General features: G+C 44.6%; 1 protein-coding gene across 1 annotated transcript; it reads left to right on the top strand.

Moving 5' to 3' along the window:
• Positions 1 to 2,105: 2,105 nt before the first annotated feature.
• On the top strand, positions 2,106 to 10,520 carry LOC125540097 (putative chloride channel-like protein CLC-g). Its single transcript, XM_048703685.2, has 9 exons — positions 2,106 to 2,306; positions 2,427 to 2,556; positions 5,842 to 6,017; positions 6,117 to 6,317; positions 6,440 to 6,617; positions 7,167 to 7,429; positions 8,042 to 8,311; positions 8,614 to 9,742; positions 10,084 to 10,520. The coding sequence occupies exons 2-9, from the start codon at positions 2,440 to 2,442 to the stop codon at positions 10,216 to 10,218; spliced, it is 2,469 nt and encodes an 822-aa protein (XP_048559642.1). The 5' UTR covers positions 2,106 to 2,306; positions 2,427 to 2,439; the 3' UTR covers positions 10,219 to 10,520.
• The last annotated feature ends 17,321 nt before the right edge of the window (positions 10,521 to 27,841 follow it).

The raw sequence follows: 27,841 nt of genomic DNA, 5'->3' as shown, positions 1-27,841 counted from the left end.
CCACACCGCACGTCTTGCACTTAACCAAACGACCGCATGTTACATCTGGGAAGCACAAACTAGCAACCAAAACGACGTGCTTCTGTTTCTACTCTCATGTAGTCTGGACTTTGTGGGCAACTAAATAAAATACACAACATGGTTCGAAGGTTGTATTAACTAAGTCAGGCTCTACCAGGCACTTGTGCAAGGGGAAACAAAATCGATGTGAGCAACCAAACACGTCCTATAATTTCCAAGTGTGCGGGTGCGGAGTCTCACGTGAATGTATCAGAAATGTCACCCGCCAAGCACCAGCTGTGGCCCAAAACCTCTCAGCCAGGGGTGCAGGTGAAGAGGATATAGGACGCCCCTTGTCCGGATGCTCGAGGATAGGACCGACAGCCTCCTCCAACAAATATTTGTGTGTATCAAATGGCTAATCAAGCAACACATAGCACTAATAAGCTGTCACATTCAGAAACAAATAATTCAACCTATCACTAGAGACAACATAACCTGGATAAATCACCCACCTCAAAACTTAAGACGAGCAACCAATTTTTTTAACATAGTACAATACTGGTGCGCACAAACGCATACATGTACTCATCCCTATGAATGCACGTACGCACATCATATCCCTACAAACACCTCTAAAATACTGAGTCGTCACTACATCTTGGCATTGACGAAGTCATTGTAGTCCACGGAAACGTCTCCTCTCACCTAATAAACATAATCTCTGAAATAAATCAAAGAAAATGCGATCACTAGTCTCAAGTCTAGGACTTTAATTCTGATGGGTTGGTTCCATTCCATCACAAGAAACCTAACAATCTGAGATACACTCAGTTCCCGCAACCAATCTTTTGGATTGTGTCTGTTCGTATCTCTGTCTGATAATGAGGGGCGTACCTAGATTACGCTACCAGCCTATGGTGATGTGCTCATGAACACTAGATCAAAATTATATTTTTTTTGTCAGGATTTGGCATATTACTTAAAGAAAAATACTATGATCATGATAACATAATTTGTCATCTCGAACAGCAGATTTGTCATGCTTAAAAATCCGACGTCGGGTTTTTAACATTTCCGTTAATATAAGGCCTCTGTTTCAAAAGAAGAAGTGGGAATTATGTTTTCTTTCTAGAATTATGTGTGATTTATTATGGATACTGGGAAATGCATTGGAGCACTCAGGTGCCACACACCCCTATATGTATATAGCATTGAAAAATTAAGGAATTTCAAAAGGTATGAAATTTTGGGATATCATACCTAGGTGCCCATTGTACACATGTGTTCAATTTGGTGTGAAATGGATACCGGTGGTATCTATGACGAAGAAAATACGGTCTGTGATGCGATCCATCCAAATAGTTTTTTCTATACATAAGAATTTTTTAACTCTTTTTACCAAGATTACCATGGGCACCCATTTTTCATGAAATTGAACATGGGTGTACAATGGGCACCCAGGTTTAATATCCTAAAATTCTAGAAAATTTTAAAAATTTCTGATATTTTTTAATACTATATTCATATAGAAGTGTGTGGCACCGAAGAGCCACAAATCCTCATCCATGGATGCCGGGCTATTTTCACTACCGGCCTGCGCCTGTTGATGCCCTCGCAGATGGGCTGCTGGATATCCTCAGTTTCCTCACGCCGCCGCTGATTGCTCCACCGCGGCCGCCAACTGCCACTGCTTGATGCCCTCGCGCCGCTGCAGCACTAGATGCCCTCACAAACGGGCTGCCGGGTATCCTCACACCGCCGCCGTTTGCTCCCACCGTCCCACGTCGCCGCCGACGGTTGCCCTGGCCCAGCCGCGGTTGGCTGCTCTCGCGCCACGCGGCCGGCTGCCCTCGCGCCGCCGGGGCTGTCCATTCCAGCGCTCCCCGCTGCCGCCGGCTGCTTCCCGACATTTGCAGCACCCGCGTCAAACGTCGCTGTCAGCAAAGCTCGTGGCATTCCCAAAAAAAGAGAAGCTCCAAAGAGGCCGGCACGACAGCCTCTCCATTTGCCGTACGTGCGTTCGATTGGCCCCGCTGCGGTCGATCGGCCCAGAGAACAGCGATGTCGCCGAGGCTGGCTCCGTTCCCTTGCCCTGATGCCCCGGTTGTTGGCTTGCGTAAATTGCGTTACAGCTTCTCCGCTCCGTTCCCGTCAGCTGTCGAGAGTGTCACTGTCCGATGGATGCCCTTTTGTCCCATCCGTTTAGTTGCTACGGCGGGGTACAAATCCGGCCGTGACGACGGGCAGCTGGTTTCAACGCCTGAGCTCCATAGTACGTTTACATGTGTGTGTCCACCCTGGTGGTACGTATGGCTCCTCTCCTTCAACCTCCGTCTCCAATAACTTGGGACGGTGCTGCTCTGGTTCTTCTGATTTCTGAACTTGGCGGTGACAGAGCATTTCCTTGCGTTTCTCTTATGCAGAGCACCTGCGTCCATGTCGACGGCGGCAGGACCAGCCGGCGACCTACCCGCCACGACGGCCTTGCCCGGCGGCGTTGCTCCTGCCGTTCCGGCCGTGGCCGACGAGCATATATGTGTCGACGTTCCTCGGGTAAGAATCACTCGCCCTGTTGCCAATATTTTTGATGTACATTGGTAGAAGAAGTCGATGTGTTTACCTCTCTGAGCGTTTTCAGCATGCACGTGTTCTCCTGATCACGGTGCTTGCTTTGCCGTGCCGCTAGTTTTTTTTTTTTTTGAGTTTTTGGCGGTACGGATTCTTGATCTTTTGTCTACAACTTTTTTTTAGGAATTCTATGTTTTTCTTTGAGAAAAGGTGAAAGTGGGTGGTTTCAAACACCACACCACTCACCCCCTGCATGTCTTAGGAAATGAAGTATCCGTGTTTGAATTTTTATTTTTTGTCGATTTGATGCGTCAATTTTGCAAGAGGGGGTTTTCCCTCCTTTCTGTATTAATAGAAAACCTTCGGCACTACAAACTTCAGCCTTACAGAAAGCATAACAAATTGAACCAAACAAGGCCTTCTTAGATTCTTTATGAAACCATAGCTGTTAGCTACAGCAGAAAAGGGATGAACAATGAAGAAACCGCGGCAAAATGCAGACAAATACTCCCTAATCATCGCAACAACGCCATAACATATGCAAACTGCTAACAGAAGCCTGAACCTTTGTTGCACATCCATTAGGTTTGATCCGAGCTTTTGAGTCAATAAAGTTCTTTTTTTGCCGGAAAACAAAGTTCTCTTTATTGTACAAAATACAGAATGTAAGCTAGTTAATTGCAGTACAAAGATTACAACACGATGTAGGAGAACTTTATATCGGAATGAACTCTACTACCATTACACAGGAAGAAACACAAGACAATATAATTAAGCATGGTTTTTTGGTCTTTGACCACATCGCCGAGGCTCAAATTGATAAGATCATAGAGTGCCACCTGAGTCAACCTATTTGACCCTAGATGTAGAGCGACTTTCTGCAAAGTTGCCTAGGAGTTCAAAAAGTATCACATCAGTTAGATCCTCGGGACAAATATTTTGAATGCTTGATATGTATCCACAAATTCCATGAAATAGTAGCAACAAACTCAGAAGAAAATTCTACTCGAAGTGACAGTAAAGCATTTCACATATAACATGTTTAGACCTTTTATATTCTTCTTCTATATTGTGACTCCACCCCTTAGGAACTCTACGGTATTAGAAAAACAATTATGCCAAGTATTTAAAAGTCTTTTACTTCTTTTTAATGCCAAATTTAAAAAATGATATGGGCTAGATCTGATCTCTCGGGTCAACTCTGGGGATCAACACAACTCAAGACGAAAAGGATTTAGTTTGAATCACTAGATGAATATCACCCTCATCTAATAAGAGAACAACATGGTTAGAGACATCTCGACTAGGGTCTTCGCAGGAGGTAAAGGATGATCTAAACGCTCTTATATTTCTTTAGAGAGAGAGAGAGAGTAGTTACTAAGATCCTATCATGTTTTTTAAAAAAGGTATTGACTTAGTTGTTAGAATAACAAAACTTATCCCAGCCAAAGCCAATTTCTATCATATAGCAAAAATTTATCCCAGCCAAAGCCAATTTCTATCATATAACAAAAACTTATCCCAGCCAAAGCCAATTTTTATCATACCACAATGTTCAGTGATTGAATTTAAGAGGTATGTCCATTAGAACATTTCCTAACTTTAATTAGATCCCTGACTCTTCTAGTTATGTTAAAAATCACGATCGATAAAAATGGGTAATCTTTATAACCCAAAACATGACCTAACTGAAATCATAATTATCTTCAGAATCAGAAGCACTATAAATATTAACTTTGGTTCCTATTTAAACTTGTAGGTTTATCCATAGTAAGCATTCTAGTACAGAATTAGCAATAAACACCCCCACTTCAAAACTAGGGCCAGCAGATTTCGCAAGATTAGATTACGGGAAACTGCCGACAGAATATGCTATGTGCAGAATCACTTGTTCAGTCAGAATCAACTATGTGTAGAATCACTTGCTCAGTTATTTGCAGCTGCAGCTGCAGCAATCTAAGATTGATGTATAAGTTGTGTTCTAAAATGTCAGTAATGTCTCTAGGCTGAAATTGCTAACAATTAGTTGTTACAAACTATTTTACCTCGGATACGGGCACTAGGGTGATTTACGAGTATCATCAAGTGTGAATCTTATAATAAAAGAATGTTGTGAAATTGACCTCCCCCCCTCACATAAGATTAATATTTTTCTCAGCTGAATATAAGGTGTATTGGTCTCCGTGCAAGTCAAACTTATGTATGTTTGACCAAGATTATAGAACAAGATATCAATATATGTAATACACAATAAATAAAATGTGGAAATACTTTTCATGATGGATCTAGTGATACAAATTTGGTACTATTGATGGTTTTCTAAAAACTTGGTCAAACAAACACTTGTTTGACTTTTGAAAAAACTAACACATCTTATATTTTGGAATGGAGGGAGTACTAAACAACTCGAACATCTACACGTGTACTTTTAGCATTTGAACACGTGTCTACCTGTGAAAACCTCAAAAAGTAAAATAAAAAAATTAACATAAAAATCCCATTCAAGCAATAACTGTGACTTTAAGTGAGGATTGCGCATGCGAAAACGACACCGTATCCAAAGATCCAGCAGAACTAGTTTCTTACGTAAAAGCTCGCTAAATTTGTTGCCGTAGCACATCAACACCTTTCTTTTATTACGGGAGCACACCAGCACTTAAAACAAAAGACTCATTAGAAAATTGCACTCCACAAAGGAATCGTCCCATGAATCAAACACAACTCTCCTACACTACACAAGACACATCCACACAAAGTATCATAGTATACATCTACACCGGACACATCGCCCACGGGAATCAGATCCAATCGATGTTGTGTTTTTTTTCTTAAATAGATCCAATCGATGTTGAACCCCTTGTCCACAAGCGTTTCGTTTACTATACCCTCCGTAGCCCCCGACCAGCCAACCGTTTTCCGAGCCCAACTTCCCGGAAGTGCAAGCGTGCCCAACCACTGTCACGTCCACCCGGGACCCGCCCGTCCCTTGGCCCCACCCGGCAGCCTCCCAGCGGTTAACAAGGGTCTCGCTGTCCCGGGGAATCGGTGTCGTCGGCACTTGGACTCGCCGAGAGCAGAGCGGAGCCGAGCGAGCACCACTCCCCTGTTTCCTCGTGCGTCGCGTGTGTCGCGGCGGCAGCGGGGCGGAGCGGATCGGCGGCGATGGCTCCGAGGGAACAGGCGGGCGCCGGGGCCGCGGGCGGCGCGGCGGATCCGGAGGCCGACATCGAGGCCCCTCTCATCTCCTACAGCTCCTCCTTCTTCTTCCAGGACGGCGCGGCGGCGGGGGCGGGGGCGGGGCCGGGAGGCGAAGACGGCTCCGGCGACGAGGAGCAGCGGCGGAACCGGCGCAGGTTCCTCCTCGGCGGCCAGCTGCAGTCCAACGCCACCTCCCAGGTCGCGCTCGTCGGCACCGACTTCTGCCCCATCGAGAGCCTCGACTACGAGTAAGCGCAAGCCCCCCAATCTCTCCGGCAATTCCGCTGGCTTGGTTCCAATCAGCGTCAACTGTTGACTCTGTCGGCGCGGGGCTGGGCTGCTTGCAGGTTGATCGAGAACGACGTGTTCAAGCAGGACTGGCGGGCGCAGGGGCGGGGCCACATCCTGCGCTACTTCGCGCTCAAGTGGGCGCTCTGCTTCCTTGTCGGCGCGCTCACCGCCGCCGCCGCCTTCGTCGCCAACCTCGGCGTCGAGAACGTCGCCGGCGCCAAGTTCGTCGTCACCTCCAACCGCATGTTCGCGCGCAGGTAACCAGCAGTGTTTCACTGGACGCCGGAGCCTTTCCGTTGAACTGAACTGACTGCGATTTAGTAGGTGTGGATATCGACTTGACTTTCAGTGCTGACTCAAAATTGATTGATCCCGTCAGGTTTGAATCGGCGTTTCTGGTCTTCCTGTTTTCGAATTTCCTGCTCACAATGTTCGCCACGGTGCTGACGGTGTACGTGGCGCCCGCGGCGGCCGGCTCCGGCATCCCGGAGGTGAAGGCCTACTTGAACGGCGTCGACGCACCCAACATTTTCTGTTTCAAGACTCTGGTGGTGAAGGTAGACTAGTAAATTCCTTTCGCTTTCATCCCTGTTCTTTCATGGCATGAATAATTGGTATGATGATGTGCCTTTGCATTCATGATGGCTGGCACTTGGCACTCACTACTAGCTCACACTTGGCTTAACTTAAAGCAATGGACTGCTTGATTGGTTTCTCGGCCTGTCATCTGGGGTTAGTATTGTAGCAGAGATACTTCTAATATACTTGTCAGACATTGTAGTGGGGTCTGCAGTACTTCTGCTTGTTCATGATTATTCTGCTTTTAATCAACACATCACATGAGCGATGATTTACGCAAGTGGGAGTGTTGGACTTGATCAGATCTGTATGGGGTAGGAAATTATGTCAGCAGAAATATGCTATGGTATTTTGTTACCCATACAACAGTTCGTATACATAAAAGATGTAGGAAAGACATGTGCTGTTGTAATGCCATTATGGTCACTACGCTTTCCCTTTATCTTTTTGTGCAGACCAAATTGCCTCTGCTCGTTCCTGTTTCATGAATATACCTGAATTTCAAATATCTTCTGGTTTCTGAACAGGTTGTGGGATGCATTGCTGCAGTATCATCATCACTGCATGTGGGAAAAGCTGGTCCTCTGGTACACACAGGTGCATGCATTGCATCAATACTTGGGCAAGGTGGCTCGCGTAAATATCGCATGACATGTAAATGGCTAAGGCACTTCAAGAATGATAGGGATCGGAGGGACCTTGTCACTTGTGGTGCTGGTGCTGGTATTGCTGGTGCTTTCAGGGCTCCAGTCGCCGGAGTTCTTTTTGCTCTGGAAACAGTGTCTTCACGGTAAAAACTTCCCCATGATTATAAATATTTGGACTTTCCTCGATTGATTGTCTTAATTTCATTATTTATTCATTGAGAGAAGAACATTTCCTCCACATTTGAGAAATGCAGGAATTTGTTTTGCCTACATATAGTTTTCTGTAGGTTTATGCTTAATTAAGGTGGCACACTCGATGCTCCAATACATGCCTCAAGTTAGTGACTTGCTGGCTTTGAAGTTTATATGTTTGTAAGTGAGGAGAAGATTGCTCCACCTAGTGGCAAAACTTTAGACTTACGCAATCCCATAAAAAATGATGCTTTTTTATCATGTGTCACCTAATATCAAAACGAGTTTCTCCTTATTCTCACGTTTTCTCCTTAAGTTGGGATTATCATATTTTCTTATTGTGATCATCTGAAATCTTGAACCATCACCCTACCTATCTGACCATTCTTGCTAGAAATTATCATTGATGCAGTGAAGGGCAGTAGGGTGCAATATATTTGTCCTTTAAGCATATCCTTTGAAATGAAAATATTTATGTAAGGGCTTCTGCAAAATGGTACCTGTATACAAAATTTTGCAATGAATAAAATACTTGTGGACCATCCTTTTTGTTGTCTTTGCAGATGGAGGAGTGCCCTACTCTGGCGAGCTTTCTTCACAACGGCAGTTGTTGCCGTTGTGCTTAGGGCATTAATAGACATCTGTAAAAGAGGCCGGTGTGGCTTGTTCGGGAAAGGCGGTCTTATAATGTTTGATGTGACTTCGGGCTATGTCAACTATCATGTGATTGATTTACCTCCGGTAATCACTCTAGCAGTTTTTGGAGGAGTACTGGGGAGCTTGTACAACTTCTTCCTTGACAAGGTTCTTCGTCTCTACAATGTTATCAACGAGTATGTACTGATATTGGCTTAATGTTACTGGTCTTTACTTCCATAATTTTTAACTGCAGGCATTCTATTTGGTAAAGTTTTAGTAGTCTTGAATACATCACTTCCCTGAAATATTATCTCCTATCAATGTTGAGAATCGGTTAATTAAAAGTTCAAAACTGTCCATAACAATGGCAATGCACACTTACTGCTAATTTTTGTAGATACTTAATTGCAGTTGTCAATTGGAATTGTTTCTCCTTTCGAAGTGAAAACATTTGCCCCAGCTTAACTTCATTTCGATCTGTTCAATTTACTCTTAGGAAAGGTCGAACTTACAGACTACTCCTGGCTGCAACAGTCTCCGTCTGTACTTCATGTTGCCTCTTCGGCTTACCATGGCTTGCAGCTTGCAAACCTTGCCCAGCTGACTCAAGAGAAGCTTGTCCATCAATAGGGAGATCTGGAAATTTCAAGAAGTTCCAGTGTCCAATGCATAACTACAATGACTTGGCTAGCCTGTTCTTTAACACCAACGATGACACCATTAGAAACCTCTACAGTAACGGCACTGACCATGAGTTCCATATCACCTCGATCCTTGTGTTCTTTATTGCATCATATTTTCTGGGCATTTTCAGCTATGGCCTCGCCTTACCATCTGGCCTTTTCGTACCTGTTATTTTAACTGGTGCAGCTTACGGTCGTCTGGTTGGCATGCTGATTGGGTCGCAATCAACTTTGGATCATGGTCTTTTTGCGGTTCTTGGTTCTGCTGCCCTTCTAGGTGGATCGATGAGAATGACTGTCTCAGTTTGTGTTGTCATCCTAGAACTGACAAATAATCTGCTGATGCTTCCTCTGGTTATGCTGGTCCTTATCATATCAAAGACAGTGGCAGATGCTTTTAATGCAAATGTCTATGATCTGCTTGTTAAATTGAAGGGTTTTCCTTTTCTTGAAGGGCATGCTGAACCCTACATGCGACAACTGTCAGTTAGTGATGTTGTAACTGGCCCTCTACAGACATTCAATGGCATAGAGAAGGTTGGCCGTATTGTGGATACCTTGAAGGCAACCGGTCATAATGGTTTCCCTGTCGTTGATGAGCCACCGTTTTCAGATACTCCTCTGTTATATGGTCTAGTTCTTCGGTCGCACCTGCTTGTTCTGTTGAGGAAGAAAGAGTTCATCAGTAGTTCCACAGCTTCAGCATCAGATGCTTCAAAGCATTTCTCACCTGAGGATTTTGCTAAACGTGGTTCAGGAAAGCATGACAGAATTGAGGACATTGAATTAACTGCAGAAGAACTGGAAATGTTTGTAGACTTGCATCCTTTCACAAACACATCTCCTTACACTGTGGTTGAGACCATGTCCTTGGCTAAAGCTCTTATACTTTTTCGTGAAGTTGGATTAAGACACCTTTTGGTTCTTCCAAAAACTTCCAAGGTGAGCGACTCTGTTTACATCTGAATTATCTCAAATTTTAAGTTTTTCAAGAATTACTTCTTAAATCTGCTTTGTACGTAGTTCACTCTTATTCCATTCTCATGCTCGTATGTTGCAACTGTCATGTGTTTTGCTGGCAAGTTGTTTATAATCATGATTATTGATTATTACTGAGAGTAACCATGATGATTAGTCATACAGGTCGAGAAAGCGCGTACGAATCCCTTTAGTATAATTATCTTTTATACTGCATGCATGAGAACTTCGTACTTGAATTTGTATATATTTTGCTCAAATGGTTACCAGTGATTAATTTTGGACCGTTTACTGTCTGAATACAGAGGGCGCCTGTTGTTGGCATATTAACACGGCATGACTTCATGCCTGAGCACGTATTGGGTCTCCATCCGTACCTGTTCAAGAGCAGATGGAAGAAGGTGCGATTTGGCAAGACAGCCTTCTCCAACTTCTTTTGACAATTGCCATAGTAGCTAATGATTCGGAGAATTAACCAAGCGACAGCATCAGTACATTGTATGGGAACCATCGGGTGGTAGTTTATACCAACCATATACGTATAAGCTAGTTGTATTATAGCGGCAATAGCATTTTCTGGTATCACATTACAATGTATGTTGCTCCTGAGAGATGTTCTGAAATATGAAATATACACACGAGGATTTCCATTGCAACCTACAATGAGATCCGTTCGAAGGAGCCTGTTTCTGATGGTTCCTCGCGGATGTGATTATCAACAATAACCCGCACATTGTGATCACTAGACTTGTCCCTTTTCTTTTATTTTGCGGGAGACTAGACTTGTACTCCGTACATGATTTGTATGACAATGAGCAGTATATAGAAAATGTTAGCAGTAGTGTTTTTTTTTTTCAATTTACAGGAACACCATGCATTCCGTTAAGGCAGAGTAGCCTGCGACCAAAACGCTTACAGATTCTGTGATGTCCCTCAGCCACTCTGTGGGTGCACTCGGGCTTAAATTGTTACTATATGGGAATTATGGCAAATTTCTTTCTTCCCGCAAAATAAGGGCGATGGAACATGGGTTCTTAGTCATAGGTTTAGACTTTGTCAACTCTTCCAACGCTAATAAATAAACAAACATTAGTACTTCAGACGCCGTTTCATTGCATAAGTTGAAATTCAGGTATGGTGAAGTAGAACTAGTATTTATATTGAAATTGAAAAAAAAATACTTTTTATTTATAGCTAATCCGTCCACTTCGTACTGTCTTACATCCACCTCTTGAAGAGGCACTTACCCCCCCCCCCCCCCCCCCCCCCCCCAAAAAAAATCTTGAAGAGACACCTTCATGGATCCAAATTCCCTTCGTTTATATAAGAAAAAATATGAAAGATGCTCATACACTTGCGGCGATACAGGTTATTGCCCTTTTTTATTTCCATGATCCAGATGTTTGATTTGGTTGGGTGCATTTCCAAACGGTACTTTCGCTTGGTCGATCTCCACGTTCTGCTTAAGATATCCTGGGCGAAAAGCTGAATTAGTTCGTGGTTTATGGAAGATACATATATGCATGTTTGCTGGCCACTTTAGTGAGATTTGTTGAGTTTATGCACCCTCAATGTTTATCTATTTATCACACTCCGATTTGGGGAACTGTTTTAAGGAATTTGGAGGATTTTTTAAAGAAATTTCTTTGGTACTCAGTCGTACTTGGATTAATAATGGCATGACTTTGCAATTAAGGATGACAATTTTACCCACTACCTTGGATAGGGTATGAGCACATTTCCATGCCCACAGGTAGTGCCCAAACGCCACACAATTAGTCATTGGTAGGGCACGGGTATGATTTTGTGCCCATGGGTATTACCCATATCCTACTCGATTATCTTGCTGATGGTTCACATGTGTTACCCGATCATCTTTACCTCTCAGTGGCCAGAGCATCCATCACACATAGAACTAGCAGTTACGTCAATCACCCTTCAATGTTCTTTTGATCAGCCCGATGGGTACCCATGGTGCACGACGGGAGCATAGGCATGGATATTTACCCGACGGGTAGGGTATGAGTATAGTTTTGTGACCATGAGAAACGGGTATGAGATTATTGTACCTGCACTATACTCTACTCATTGCCATCAATTCTACATTTCTTTATTCCTACAACTTCCAGAATCATACTAATGACAAAAGTGTAATGTGCATATAATTATCCAAGATTCTATAAATGATAACAATTATTCAGCAATTTGCAAAAAACAAGAGTGTTTTCCATTTGAAATTATGTCTTAATTGATCATCTACGTGAGATATGCACCGGAGATGGAAGAATTGCCCAAGAAATCTACAAGGGCAATATCAGGATCATGTTAAGAAGCCCAACATTATTCCTGAAGCAGTTGCATCACATGACCTCTGGATTTGGCATGCCCGGGTCTCACAATAACATCAATGTACTGCAATGGGTTCCATTGTTTGCTAGGTTGACCGAAGTACAACCTCCTCCTTGCAACTATACTATAAACGGGCATCGGTACAACATGTGATACTATCTAGTTGGCGATATCTATTCTCCGTGGGCTATCTTCGTCAAGACCATCTCTGAGCTAGTTGGTCAGAAAAGAGCTCACTTTGCCCAAAGACAAAAAGGAGTTAGAAAGGATGTGGAGAGGGCATATGTTGTGCTCCGACCCTGTTTTTACAGCTGTTCGTGGGCCTGTTAAATAATGCAATTCAGAGACTTGTGGGAGATGATAACATGTGTGATCATGAATAGGTGGAGGATGAGGGTGAAGATGCTGCTAGAGGTCTAGAATTTGAGAACATTGATGATCCTATCCAACTTCCACATTAGAATCCAACCACATTTGATGAGTTTGTTGAAATGCATCAACAAATTCGGCATCGAACAATTCATGACCAGCTCGAGGAAGGCCTGATTGATCATACGTGGGCGGTTAAAGGGGCGCGGCTACTAGAACTCATGTGCGAGTTAAATGCAAGCTTGAAGTATTTTATTTGAAAACATAGTTGAATTGTATTATTTGAATTACAACTACAGTCGCACTTCAAAATATTTTCTCTCACTGAAGATTTGATATGCTATTATTTTAGGCTCGTAGACTTAAAAAACAGAGGTGAACATTTAGGGGGCAAGGTTGAATGACCGGCTCTCGTATGATTGTCTGTGCGGACAACGAACAAGCACAATGTTCGTTTTGGGGCCAGCGTTGGACATGCCCCAAGCGGATAGCGGGCATCCATTGACATGTTGCGTGGATTGTTTGACTAGGAGAGGCCACGTTACAACTGACTTAGGGCATCTCCAATAGATGATATGGATGCAAAAATAACTAATTTGTACATCTTCAAGGCGCCAAAACCCACCTCCAATAGATAATGTAGATGCAAAAAAATAACAACACTTCGTGATGCAAATTGCATCACTGACCATAGAAGATGTAAATCCAGATGCAAAATGGCTAGCTACCAACTATGGAAGTTCCCAACTTCGTGATCCGCTTTCCATCGCCGCCGCTGCCAACCGATTCCGAGCAGCTCGGGCACCGCGCCGCCGCCCCGGCTAGCTCTGGTGCCTCCCCGATGCATTCCAGTTCGCAACTGACCATCCCCGCCGTCTGAATCCGGCCATCCACCACACTGCAAGCAAAGGACTGGCATAAGCAGAGGAGGCCTGCAGCTGCTCGAGGGCACGCCTGGGAGGGCCGCCGCTGCTCGAGGTTGGCCGCCATGGCATGAGCTCGGCTCACGGGGCTCTGTCGCCGCCCGGATCTACCGCTGGTCGTGGCTGACGGCGACGTCCTGCTGCCCGTGCTCCGAGATGGAGGTTGGCCGGGCTGCCGCTGCTGTGGTCCCGCCCCACCAGCTCCGGCGCCTCCATGTGCATCCGCCACATGGCCTCGGGTCGTTTTACATCTTCAAATATACATCACTTGTTGGAGTTGGATTTTACATCACCAAATATACATCGTTTGTTGGAGTTGCCTTTTTTTTGGAGATGTAAAATGCACTTTTTGATGTGGTAAATTTTACATCTCCAAATTTGCATCACCTATTGGAGATGCTCTTAGCCTCTATCCTTCCTTAGATTGAAAATAAAAGGTCCAGATCGTACGGCAGCAGCAGTTTTGTAGTGCCAACTCTAGCAAAAAATCTGGTGATGGATCTAGCGGCTGATAGAGGGGAAACTATAGCTCTGGCTTTTCTCTAGCAAGTCTAGCAAGTGAGAGAAGCTCTGGTGGAAGCCTGGCGGGCGGCGGGTCGTGCCTCGAGCCCCCCGCTCATCCCCGGACTACTCTCCTCTCCCTAGCTCTTGCCGCCGCCCCTCCCCCAATCTCCACCGTGCTTCCGCTCTTCCCCGTCTCCATTTGCGGCAGTGCTCTCCTCGTTTCTCCCCCTCCACCTCCTCCTCCAGCGGCAGCCACACCCGGCGTGCCCTTCTCCGGCGACTGCGGCCAGCCCGCCCAGCCGGCCACCTTAGTCAAGCGGTGGTGGACAAGCATGTCTCAGGTGGCGGGCAGAGGAGATGAGGCGGCCGTCAGAGGGGTAGAAAAGGAGGACGTGTACGGCGGCCAGTAAGAGGCGAGGGGCGGGGAGGTAGTGCTGATGGCGAGGCGCTTCAGGCATGGGGCCGTGAGGACGGCGAGGTGGCGTCGGAAGCTGGTGCCCGGTTCTCTAGCGCTGCCAATGGCATAGCCCTCACCGGCAGGCCCTGATTCATGGTACGGTGACGCAGGCGCCTCAACCAGCAGCGGCCGCTTACCCCTCGTTTCTCTCGGCTGAAAAAACAGCATTTGGACCAAAGTTCAGAGCACAGGAATGCCAATCTGAGGTACAGGCAGAGGATTTCAGTTACAGATTTAGGGAGTAAAGGAAAGGGCCCCAAGCTACAACATATCCCCTGTCTTCCACCTTGATGCAGAAATTCAGTTATAATTGGTCTGAAATGCAGCTAGAGCTGTCCCCTGTTTTGCATTCTCTGTAATTGGAATTCTCATTTGAGGCTCACTTGGAGATATAATGCCAGTACGTAGTACTTTACTGTTAGACTGTTTGAACAGAGCGCAATAACTGCATTTGTTAACTGTACAATGTAGGTTTATGGAGTGCAGGCCCAGGATTCTCCAAGGCCACCTGCATTTCCTAGCTTATCAAAAGGTACTCCCTCTCTTCAAGTACATGTATTCTCTCAGGCTCCCTGCTACTCATCATATGGTACTGCAGAATTCAAGCAACAACAATAAAATTCAGCTCTTCCACTCGCCTCTGTCCCTCGAACAAAAGTTATGATTGTCTCTTTACCGCGTGTGTTTCATGCAAATTTTCTAGTAGACTTGTCCACATCCCGCATAAGCCTGCAAAAGTGGAAAGTTAGTTCAAGCTGAACTACATCGCTAAAAATCTGCTATAACTAACCTGGCCCTGTTTTGACTACGGAGAGGGGCGGATCGGGCGCCACACTGCATCCCTAGCTATAATCATGCGGGTTTTTACCTGATATGATGGTTCCAAATCTCCGGTTTTATATTTTATATTTTCAGGCATGGCATAATATAATTGAGAATTCAAATTCTTATTACGACTACAACTGCAAAAGATTGCTGCTTAAGCAAGGTTTGGAAGTCATCTGCCCTCAAATATAATAATAGAATGCTTAAATGACTAATCTGATTTGGAATGTCCGGGATTTTAATAACCTCAATAGAGTGAGATGCATGCCGGATGTGTATCACAACTTACAAAACTCAATCCTGATTTAGTGGCCCTTTGTGAAACAATGATAATGGACTTTAGTCCTGGCATTTTTAACAATTAAATAGGTTTTGGTAATTTTACCTGAAATTCTTTACCTGACACCGGTGTGGCTGGTGGTATCCTAGTAGCGTTTGCTGAAGACAAGTTTGAAATTTTCTTCTGGTCCATTAGGACCTGCTCAGAAAAAAAGTGGAGTATGAGTGCCTAGACATTTTGTCTCAAGTCTCAGACTTTGTTGTGGCCGGCGGCGTTTACGATCGCAGCTGCTCCCTGATTAAGGTGGTGATAAAAAAGCGACGGAAATCATGGAAGCCTGAAGATAGTAGCGGCACACCGGACTAGGGTTGCTTGAAGGTCCTTTAACCCAGCCGTGCGTCTTTGGTTCTTTCTGGCCCTGTAATAGGTGTTGCTTATGCAGCACTACTGATTTTGCTTTTATTGATGAGTTTTTCTTCCCCTGTCAAGGGCTATATGTAATTTGCTGAATGTAGCAAGACTAGTGGTTTCACTAATACAATGGAGCCTTTTGGTAAAAGAGAAGAGGCTTAGTTCAAAAAATTCAGCCCTGAACTTGTTTCCTGTAATGTAATCTCATCTTTGTCTAATTGTCTTGTACAGAACCAAATCTAATGTTGGTTTTGCTTGATGCAACTGAATTAAGCATCTAGCCTGTGGTGCTAAAGAACAAAAAAAATGAGAAAACCTCTGACAACTAATGAAGATGATTTCACTCAAATCGACCCATCTTCTTCTCTATCTACATGCTACAATAGCTTCTGGCAGTTGACAGCTTCCTCACTTGGCCTCCTCGCTTGTTGCTAGGATAGCTTCATCGCAACAATGAACCTGACCGCCTCTGCTTGGAACCGAATCATTCAACTGAAACCCAAGAAAGCAAGAATCTATTTGAGAAAGAACGCAAGAACACTTCAGTTTGATCAAGAATCAAACAATGAACCTGAGTACCTGACCGCCTCTGCTTGGAACTGAATCATTCAACTGAAACCCAAGAAAGCAAGAAACTATTTGAGAAGAACGCAAGAACACTTCAGTTTGATCAAGAATCAAACAATGAACCTGACCGCCTCTGCTTGGAACCGAATCATTCAACTGAAACCCCCAAAAGCAAGAAACTATTTGAGAAAGAACGCAAGAACACTTCAGTTTGATCAAGAATCAAACAATGAACCTGAGTACCTGACCGCCTCTGCTTGGAACTGAATCATTCAACTGAAACCCAAGAAAGCAAGAAACTATTTGAGAAGAACGCAAGAACACTTCAGTTTGATCAAGAATCAAACAATGAACCTGACCGCCTCTGCTTGGAACCGAATCATTCAACTGAAACCCCCAAAAGCAAGAAACTATTTGAGAAAGAACGCAAGAACACTTCAGTTTGATCAAGAATCAAACAATGAACCTGACCGCCTCTGCTTGGAACCGAATCAGTCAAGAATCAGAAAGAACACAAGAACAATCAAGAATCGACGAGATCAAGAATTCATACCCGCCGGAGAGGGAGAAGTCTTGCGCCCGCAGCCGCCAGCCGGAAAGGGGATGCCAGCCGAACCATGGCTGAGCCGGCCGAAAGCGTGGCTAGCCGGAAGCCAAGCCATCGCCTGAGGCAGCCGCGCAAGCGAGTGGGTGCGGGATGGAACTGTAGCGCGCGTCAGGAGCGGGAGGGTGCGGGCGCCGTTGTCGGCGGCGGGTCTGAGGCGGAGAACGGCCGCCGCGTGCGTCGACCGCCCCGGGCCGTAGGCAGAGGAGGAGGCGGAGGAGGGGGAGGAGGAGGTGCCGCGCCTGCCGGAGGAAGGCGTCGGCACGAGCCCGACGAGCTCCATTGAGGGGGCAAGCGAAGGCGCGAGCGCGAACTTGAACTCGGCGCAGGGAGTCGGGGGACGAGGGACGGGGAGGAAGAGGAGAGTACGGCTATATAATGGTCTGTTTGGTAGGCTGCATCCCTTCGTGTAGAATGTGGGGATGTAATTTTATTCGATTGATTGAGCTGCATTAAGTTTATGGCCAATACGAACTTTAAACATGTCTGAGCTTAAGGCCAACTCCAGCGCGCAACACCGTCTTGTTTGGGTGCGTTCGTTTGGAGCAAAACAGACATACCAAACGGCTCAGCGCGCGAGCGCAAACGGACTTTTGTTCGTTTTATGTCCGCTTTCGACGCATCCCGGACCCAAGTTTGGGCCGTTCTTGAGGTGAAACAGACAGCGCGGACGAGCGCGACGCGCGCTTGTCCTCTCCTAGCCCGCCTGTCGGTGGCACAAAGCACCCGCCCGTCGCCCCATTTCGCGCCATTTTCCCCCAAACCCTCCCACGTCCCGACCTCCCTCCACCCACCACCCTCCTACCATGGCCGATGCCCCGCCGAATTCCGGCGGCCAGGCCGTCGACCCGCCCGAAAAGGTGAAGAAGAAGGCGGCCAAGGGTCCGAAGAAGCCGCGATCGGAACTCACGCCGGCTGAGCTCGCAAAGTTGGACGCGAAATCGGCCAAGAGGAGGAACCGCAGGGCGGCGGCCAAGGGCAACAACGCCGCGGCCATGTTCGCCGTCGAGCGCACTGCGTTGGAGGCCGCCCGACGCAAGGCCGACGTCGACGAGAAGGAGGACATCGTCAACAAAACACATGCCCTCCTCATGCTTGGGATTTGCCGTCCGACGAGTTTCTCGGCAGCGCCCGTCGGCCCGGCGAGCACAGGCTCGTTGGTCACCCGACCTCCGCAGTGCCCCTCGCCGACGTCGCGGACCACGCCTTTGTCGCCCGGTTTTCCTCCGCCAAGGTACGAAGGCCAGACCCGTTTCCCGGGGTTGCCGGACGTTGGCGTCATCACGCCGTCCACCCCATGCCCCTCGGCCGTCATCAACCTCAACGTCACGCCGGGGTCCAGCAGCGGTCGCCGCCTGTCCGTCGAGATGCAAAGAAAGCAAGCACGGTCGCCGTCTACGGCCACCATGTCGTCGTCCAACGTCCTGTTCGGCAAAATGCCAACACCAACGCCAACGGCCGAGGACCCCTTCTACGACCAGTTCATGGCGAATGTCATCTATGAGGGCCGTGGCGAGGCCTTCCAGATGGGTGGGCATGGCGGTGGGCATGGTGATGCCTACGATCCCGAGGAGACCCAGAGTCAGGATGGCCGCAGCGTATGTTGCTGATGAAGACATTGAGGCCCACGACCATGGTGACTACGACCATGGTGAATCGTGGCATGAAGACGATGACATCTATTGCGAAGGTGAAGGTGATGAAGAAGAGGAAGGTATTGACATTGGGCCGAGCCATTGTTCATCGATGAGCTCACCCAAAGGGCGGAAGCACAAAAGAGGAAGAAGAGCATTCGTACGGGATCATACTGACAAGAGGAGGACAAGTTGATTTGCCAAAGTTGGATGGAGGTTGGCCAAGATCCAAGGACTGGTGCGCAACAAAAGGGACTTGTTTTTTGGACAAGAGTTCACAAAAGATTCCATGAAAGAAAGTTGTTTCCGCCCTACCAATTTACGAGCGATCGTGGCATCACCTCGATTGAAAAGAGGTGGTTGTTCATCCGACAAGAATGTAACAAGTATTGTGTCGCACTTGAGAGTGTTGAAGCATGTCCCGTGAGTGGTCTTGGCATTGGGGACATGGTATGGTCTCTTATCTTTCGTTGCTACAACCATGACTTCGGCCTTCTATATGTTTGCATGTCCAATTGTCGTTGATCGTGTAGGCATTTCAATCTTTAAGGCCCGGCAATGGCAAGCCAGTCACTCTTACGCATTGTTGGACGCTCATCAACAATTGCCCTAAGTTCAAAGATCAATACCGCGAGCTTCAAAGGAAGAGAGGCAAGAAGACGACCGCGTTGTCCAGAGGTGGAGATGGTGAGGGGTTGAAGAGGCCGAGGGGAAAGACCAACTCCAAGATGGACGACAAGTGTGATGCGTCATCCTTTGCCTTGCATGAGACTTTGCATGGCATGATGTCTCAAAAGGATGCGAGGGACGAGAAAAGCGACAAAGCAAGGAGGAGAAAATGAAGCAAGACCTGAAGCTTCAAACGAAGAAGCTTGAGATGGAGGAGGCGGCCAAGAAGAGGAAGATCGACATGGATGAGGCATTCCGGCAGAGGCAACTCGACATCGAGGCCACCAATGCCGCGGCCAGGCAGAGGCAGCTCGACATCGAGGCCGCCAATGCCGCAACCAAAGCAAAGGAGGTGTCGCTAGCGATCATGAGCGTGGGCTTGAGCAAGATGAAAGAGAAGACGAGGAGCTAGTTCGAGGCCCATCAGAACGAGATGATCGACACCGACGTCCTGAACTAGGTGGTCTGTTCGGCCATGGCCGTTCTTTTTGGAGGCTGGCATGGGTGCTAGTCGCTGGCTGTGTGCTGGCGACAAACCTATTCATTTTGGAGGCTGGCTATGTTGCCGGCCGCTGGCTGTGTTGCCGGCGACAAAATTATTCATTTTGGAGGCTGGCTGTGTTGTCGGTGAGGTCGTGTAGACTGGCCATGTTACCGGCCGCTGGCTGTGTTGCCGGCGTGAACTAGGACCTTTGGCATGAACTACGGGCCGTGGTTATTCGAATATTTGCGTTTGAAAAAGGAGGCAGATAGGATGCGACCAAAGGATGCGTCCGCGCGTTGGGCGCACGGCCACCGCATCTCAGGAAAGGCACGGACACGACCCTACTGCCCTACCCATACGGACAGAATCCGGGTAAAACGGACGTCCGTTTAGGGTCATGCATTGGAGTTGGACTTAACTGAGGAGGAACGGTCGAATTAGTCATTTTTCTAAAGTTGAGCCGAAGCGGGACACGTGTGCCACTCGACTACATGCCTCGGAAAGCGTGGGGGATGAGACAAGATGGGACATATCAACATTATGTTGGGATCTATGGTAGGGTGTGTCGACTGCAAATTAAAAATTCCTACGTGTAGAATGATACGTCCATTTTGCATCATGCTTTTATATCAATATTTATTGCATTATGGGCTGTTATTACACATTATGTCACAATACTTATGCCTATTCTCTCTTATTTTACAAGGTTTACATAAAGAGGGAGAATGCCGGCAGCTGGGATTCTGGGCTGGAAAAGGAGCAAATATTAGAGACCTATTCTGCAAAGCTCCAAAAGTCCTGAAACTTCACGAAAGATGTTTTCCAAATATATAAAAAATACTGAGAGCAAGAACTTCACCAGGGGGCCACACCCTACCCACGAGGGTGGGGGGCGCGCCCTACCCCCCTGGGCACGCCCCCCTACCTCGTGGGCCCCCTGGTGGCCCTCCGATGGCCATCTTCTGCTATATGGAGTCTTTCGATGGGAAAAAAATCGTAAGCCATCTTCTCGGATGAAACTCCGCCGCCATGAGGCGGAACCTTGGCGGAACCAATCTAGGGCTCTGGCGGAGCTGTTCTGCTGCGGAAACTTCCCTCCCGGAGGGGAAAATCATCGCCATCATCATCATCAACGCTCCTCTCATCGGGAGAGGGCAATCTCCATCAACATCTTCATCAGCACCATCTCATCTCAAAACCCTAGTTCATCTCTTGTATCCAATTCTTGTCTCTAAGTCCGGGATTGGTGCTAGTAGGTTGCTAGTAGTGTTAATTACTCCTTGTAGTTGATGCTAGTTGGTTTAATTGGTGGAAGATCATATGTTCAGATCCTATATGCATATCAATACCCCTCTGATTATGAACATGTTTATGCTTTGTAAGTAGTTACTTTTGTTCCTGAGGACATGGGAGAAGTCTTGCTATTAGTAGTCATGTGAATTTGGTATTCGTTTGATATTTTGATGAGATGTATGTTGTCTCTCCTCTAGTGGTGTTATGTGAACGTCGACTACATGACACTTCACCATTATTTGGGCCTAGAGGAAGGCATTGGGAAGTAATAAGTAGATGATGGGTTGCTAGAGTGACAGAAGCTTAAACCCTAGTTTATGCGTTGCTTTGTAAGGGGCTGATTTGGATCCATATGTTTCATGCTATGGTTAGGTTTACCTTAATACTTTTGTTGTAGTTGCGGATGCTTGCAATAGAGGTTAATCATAAGTGGGATGCTTGTCCAAGTAAGGGAAGCACCCAAGCACCGGTCACCCACATACCAAATTATCAAAGTACCGAACGCGAATCATATGAACGTGATGAAACCTAGCTTGACGATATTCCCATGTGTCCTCGGGAGCGCTTTACATCGTATAAGAGTTTGTCCAGGCTTGTCCTTTGCTACAAAAGGATTGGGCCACCTTGCTGCAGTTTATTTACTTTTGTTACTTGTTGCTCGTTACAAATTATCCTATCACAAAACTATCTGTTACCACTTATTTCAATACTTGCAGAGAATACCTTGCTGGAAACCGCTTATCATTTCCTTCTGCTCCTCGTTGGGTTCGACACTCTTACTTATCGAAAGGACTACGATAAATCCCATATACTTGTGGGTCATCAAGACTCTTTTCTGGCGCCGTTGCAGGGGAGTGAAGCGCCTTTGGTAGGTGGAATTTGGTAAGGAAAAATCTATATAGTGTGCTGAAATTTACTGTCACTTGTTACTATGTTAAGTAATCCTCTGAGGGGCTTGTTCGGGGTATCTTCACCCCGACCAGTAGAGCAAAGAGTTGCTCCTCAACCTACTGAACCTACTGAAAATGAAAATGAAAATGAAAATGCTTGCTTTGAAGTTCCTGCGGGTATGATAGAAAACCTGCTAGTTAATCCTTTTATAGGAGATGGAACAAAACATCCTGATGAACATTTGATATATGTGGATGAAGTTTGTGGATTATTTAAGCTTGCAGGTGTACCCAGAGATGTTGTTAATAAGAAGGTCTTCCCTTTATCTTTGAGGGGAGATGCATCGACATGGTATAGGCTATGTGATGATATGAGGTCTTGAAATTACAAACGATTGAAATTGGAATTTCATCAGAAGTTTTATCCTATGCATCTTGTTCATCGTGATCGCAATTATATATATAACTTTTGGCCTCGCGAAGGAGAAAGCATCACTCAAGCTTGGGGGAGGCTTAAATCAATGTTATATTCATGCCCCAATCATGAGCTCTCAAGAGAAATGATTATTCAAAATTTTTATGCTCGGCTTTCTGGTAACAATCACACCATGCTTGATACTTCTTGTGCTGGCTCTTTTATGATAAAGACTATTGAATTCAAATGGGATTTATTGGAAACAATTAAACGCAACTCTGAAGATTGGGACCTCGACAATGGTGAGGAGTCATGTATGACACCTAGTTTTGATTGTGTTAAATCTTTTATGGATACCGATATTTTTCATAAATTTAGCACTAAATATGGACTTGACTCTGAGATAGTAGCTTCTTTCTGTGAATCTTTTGCTACCTATGTTGATCTCCCCAAGGAGAAGTGGTTTAAATATCATCCTCCCATAGAAGTAAAAGTAGCTGCACCTATTAAAGTTGAAGAAAAGACTATCACTTATAATGATCCTGTTGTTCCTACTTCTTATGTTGAGAAACCACCTTTCCCTGTTAGGATAAAGGATCATGCTAAAGCTTCAACTGTAGTTCATAAAAGCAATATTAAAACATATACACCTCCTGAGCAATTTAAGGTTGAACCTAATATTGCTATTGTTAAAGATCTCTTGTCTGATAATATTGATGGGCATGTTATTTATTTCTGTAATGAAACTGCTAGAATTTCTAAACCCCGTGATAAAGATAAACCTAGACCTGTGGTAGGCATGCCTGTTATCTCTGTTAAAATAGGAGATAATTGTTATCATGGCTTGTGTGATATGGGTGCTAGTGCTAGTGCAATACCTTATTCCTTATACCAAGAAGTTATGCATGATATTGCACCTGCTGAGATGGAAGATATTGATATCACAATTAAACGTGCCAATAGATATACTATTTCACCGATGGGAATTGTTAGAGATGTTGAAGTCTTGTATGAGAAAACTAAATATCCTGCTGATTTTCTTGTTTTTGGTTCCCCACAAGATAGCTTTTGTCCCATTATATTTGATAGACCCTTCTTGAACACTGTTAATGCTACCATAGATTGCAAAAGAGATGTTGTTACTATCGGTTTAGATGATATGACTCATGAATTTAATTTTTCTAAATTTAGTAGACAACACGGCGAAGAAGAATTACCTAGTAAGGATGAAATTATTGGTCTTGCTTCTATTGCCGTACCTCCTAGTGATCCTTTAGAACAATATTTGCTAGACCATGAAAATGACATGTTTATGAATGAAAGAAGGGAATTAGATGAAGTATTCTTTAAACATGAACCTATTATGAAAAACAATTTACCTGTTGAAATCCTAGGGGATCCTCCTCCACCCAAGGGTGATCCCGTGTTTGAGCTTAAACCGTTACCTGATACTCTTAAATATGCTTATCTTGATGAGAAAAAGATATATCCTGTTATTATTAGTGCTAACCTTTCAGAGCATGAGGAAGAGAGATTATTGAAAACTCTGAAGAAGCACCGCACAACTATTGGGTATACTCTTGATGATCTTAAGTGCATTAGTCCCACTCTATGTCAACATAAAATTAATTTGGAAGAAGATGCTAAACCAGTTCGTGATCATCAACGCCGGCTGAATCCTAAAATGAAAGAAGTGGTAAGAAAGGAGATACTAAAGCTCCTTGAGGCAGGTATAATTTATCCCGTTGCTGATAGTCAGTGGGTAAGCCCTGTCCATTGTGTCCCTAAGAAGGGAGGTATTACTGTTGTTCCTAATGATAAAGATGAATTGATTCCTCAAAGAATTATTACAGGGTATAGGATGGTAATTGATTTCCGCAAATTAAATAAGGCTACTAAAAAGGATCATTACCCCTTACCTTTTATTGATAAAATGCTAGAAAGATTGTCCAAACATACACGTTTTTTCTTTCTAGATGGTTATTCTGGTTTATCTAAATACCTGTGTCAGCCAAAGATCAATCAAAGACTACTTTTAGATGCCCTTTTGGTACTTTTGCTTATAGACGTATGCCTTTTGGTTTATGTAATGCACCTGCTACCTTTCAAAGATGCATGATGGCTATATTCTCTGACTTTTGTGAAAAGATTTGTGAGGTTTTCATGGACGACTTTTCCGTCTATGGATTTTCTTTTGATGATTGCTTGAGCAACCTTGATCAAGTTTTGCAGAGATGTGAAGAAACTAATCTTGTCTTGAATTGGGAAAAGTGCCACTTTATGGTTAATGAAGGTATTGTCTTTGGGCATAAAGTTTCTGAAAAAGGTATTGAAGTTGACAAAGCCAAGGTTGATGCTATTGAAAATATGCCATGTCCCAAGGACATTAAAGGTATAAGAAGTTTCCTTGGTCATGCCGGATTTTATAGGAGGATCATTAAGGACTTCTCAAAGATCTCTCGGCCTCTGACTAATTTATTACAAAAAGATATACCATTTGTTTTTGATGATGATTGTGTAGAGACATTTGAAATACTTAAGAAAGCATTGATCTCTGCACCTATTGTTCAGCCACCTGATTGGAATTTACCCTTTGAAATTATGTGTGATGCTAGTGATTATGCTGTAGGTGCTGTTCTAGGACAAAGAGTTGATAAGAAACTAAATGTTATTCAATATGCTAGTAAAACTCTAGACAATTCTCAAAGAAATTATGCTACTACTGAGAAAGAATTCTTAGCAGTTGTATTTGCTTGTGATAAGTTTAGACCTTATATTGTTGATTCTAAAGTAACTATTCACACTGATCATGCTGCTATTAAATATCTTATGGAAAAGAAAGATGCTAAACCTAGACTTATTAGATGGGTTCTCTTGCTACAAGAATTTGATTTGCATATTGTTGATAGAAAAGGAGCTGAGAACCCCGTTGCAGACAACTTGTCTAGGTTAGAAAATGTGCTTGATGACCCACTACATATTGATGATAGCTTTCCTGATGAGAAATTAAATGTCATATATGCTTCTCATACTGCTCCATGGTATGCTGATTATGCTAATTACATTGTTGCTAAGTTTATACCACCTAGTTTCACATACCAGCAAAAGAAAAAGTTCTTCTATGATTTGAGGCATTACTTTTGGGATGACCCACATCTTTATAAAGAAGGAGTGGATGGTGTTATTAGACGTTGTGTACCTGAGCATGAACAGGAACATATCCTACGCAAGTGTCACTCCGAAGCTTATGGAGGACACCATGCTGGAGATAGAACTGCACATAAGGTACCGCAATCTGGTTTTTATTGGCCTACTCTCTTCAAGGATGCCCGTAAGTTTGTCTTATCTTGTGATGAATGTCAAAGAATTGGTAATATTAGTAGACGTCAAGAAATGCCTATGAATTATTCACTTGTTATTGAACCATTTGATGTTTGGGGCTTTGACTATATGGGACCCTTTCCTTCCTCTAATGGATATACACATATTTTAGTTTCTGTTGATTACGTTCCTAAGTGGGTAGAAGCTATTCCAACTAGTAGTGCTGATCATAACACTTCTATTAAAATGCTTAAAGAAGTTATTTTTCCAAGATTTGGAGTCCCTAGATATTTAATGAATGATGGTGGTTCACATTTTATTCATGGTGCTTTCCGTAAAATGCTTGCCAAATATGATGTTAATCATAGAATTGCATCTCCTTATCACCCTCAGTCTAGTGGTCAAGTAGAATTGAGTAATAGAGAACTCAAATTAGTTTTGCAAAAGACTGTTAATAGGTCTAGAAAGAATTGGTCCAAGAAACTTGATGATGCATTATGGGCCTATAGAACTGCATATAAAAATCCTATGGGTATGTCTCCGTATAAAATGGTCTATGGAAAAGCATGTCACTTACCTCTCGAACTAGAACACAAGGCTTATTGGGCTATTAAAGAACTTAATTATGATTTTAAACTTGCCGGTGAGAAGAGGTTATTTGATATTAGCTCACTTGATGAATGGAGAACCCAAGCCTACGAAAATGCCAAGTTGTTTAAAGAAAAAGTTAAAACATGGCACGGCAAAAGGATGCAAAAGCGTGAGTTTAATGTAGGTGATTATGTATTGCTATACAACTCTCGTTTAAAATTTTTTGCAGGAAAGCTTCTCTCTAAATGGGAAGGTCCTTACGTTATCGAGGAGGTCTACCGTTCCGGTGCCATAAAAATCAACAAATTCGAAGGTGGTGAACGGTCAAAGAATCAACCATTATATCTCAGGTAATCCCATAAATATTGAAACCAATGTTATTGAAACTGTAACCCCGGAGGAATACATAAGGGACACTTTCCGGAACGTTCCAGACTCCGAAAAGGAATAGGTATGTGGTACGGTAAGTAAACCGACTCCAAAACAATTTTTAAGGCAATATTTCTCCGTTTTGGAATATTTAGAAAAATAGAAAAATAAGAAGTAGTCCGGGAAGCACATGAGGGCTCCACGAGGGTGGAGGGCGCGCCCTACCCTACTGGGCGCGCCCCCTACCTCGTGTGCTCTCTGGACTCCGTTTTCGTACACGACACGTATTTTGGTCGGTAAAAATTCATTATATAATCTCCCGGGGGTTTTGATTCCCGTATCACGCAATTATCTCCTGTTTGTGTTTCAAGCTATTGCTGCTGCAGATTAGAGTAGGATGTCTTCGCAAGAGTCAGTCGGGGAGAGCCGGGTGTCTCATCCGGCACCGAGATCAACGACAAACAATCATGTTGACCCCTTTGGGCCAGCAACGAGGAAGAGATGGAGGCTGATTTGAAGAGGATAGATGCCATGGAAGAGGATCAAGAAGTCACTTCCCGCCTCCAAACTGGATTCACAATGGGAGAACTGCAGAGCTCAGCGATTCCAAACTCGGTTATCCCTTCCAATGTTAGATTTCTTTCTTATGAGAATATGAAAAAGAGTGTCACGGGTTCTCCCGCAGCTATGCAGCATCCTTGGGTGCAGGGAGCTTTGGTTGTTACAGGAAAACTCAGAAAGGAAATAATGGACCTCAAGCAGCAAGTCAACAAGCTTGAGGAGGAGAATCGTATCTTGCGGGGCATCATCGCCAAGAACATCACATCACCATCCCTGGAAAGAGAGACATAATAACATGGGTATGGGCACTCCACTTGGCAACTGCCAAGCTTGGGGGAGTGCCCCGGTATCGTATCACCATCACTTTTATCTTTACCGTTTTTCTTAGTTTGATCCTTTTGGTAATATCTTGACCTAGTAGAATAAAAGTTCTTAGTGTGATCTAGTTGTGAGTTTTACTTTATTATCCTTCTATGTAATCGAGTCCATGAGCTATATAATAAAGATTAGTGTTGAGTCAAGGGCTTGATTATTTTGCCATGATCCT

This window comes from Triticum urartu, chromosome 2A (genome assembly GCF_056163025.1).
Source record: "Triticum urartu cultivar PI428250 chromosome 2A, HENAU_Tu73, whole genome shotgun sequence".
In the NCBI taxonomy this organism is placed as follows: domain Eukaryota; kingdom Viridiplantae; phylum Streptophyta; class Magnoliopsida; order Poales; family Poaceae; genus Triticum; species Triticum urartu.
Note: the sequence above shows the minus strand (reverse complement) of the source record. Positions and strands in the feature narration are given on the sequence as shown.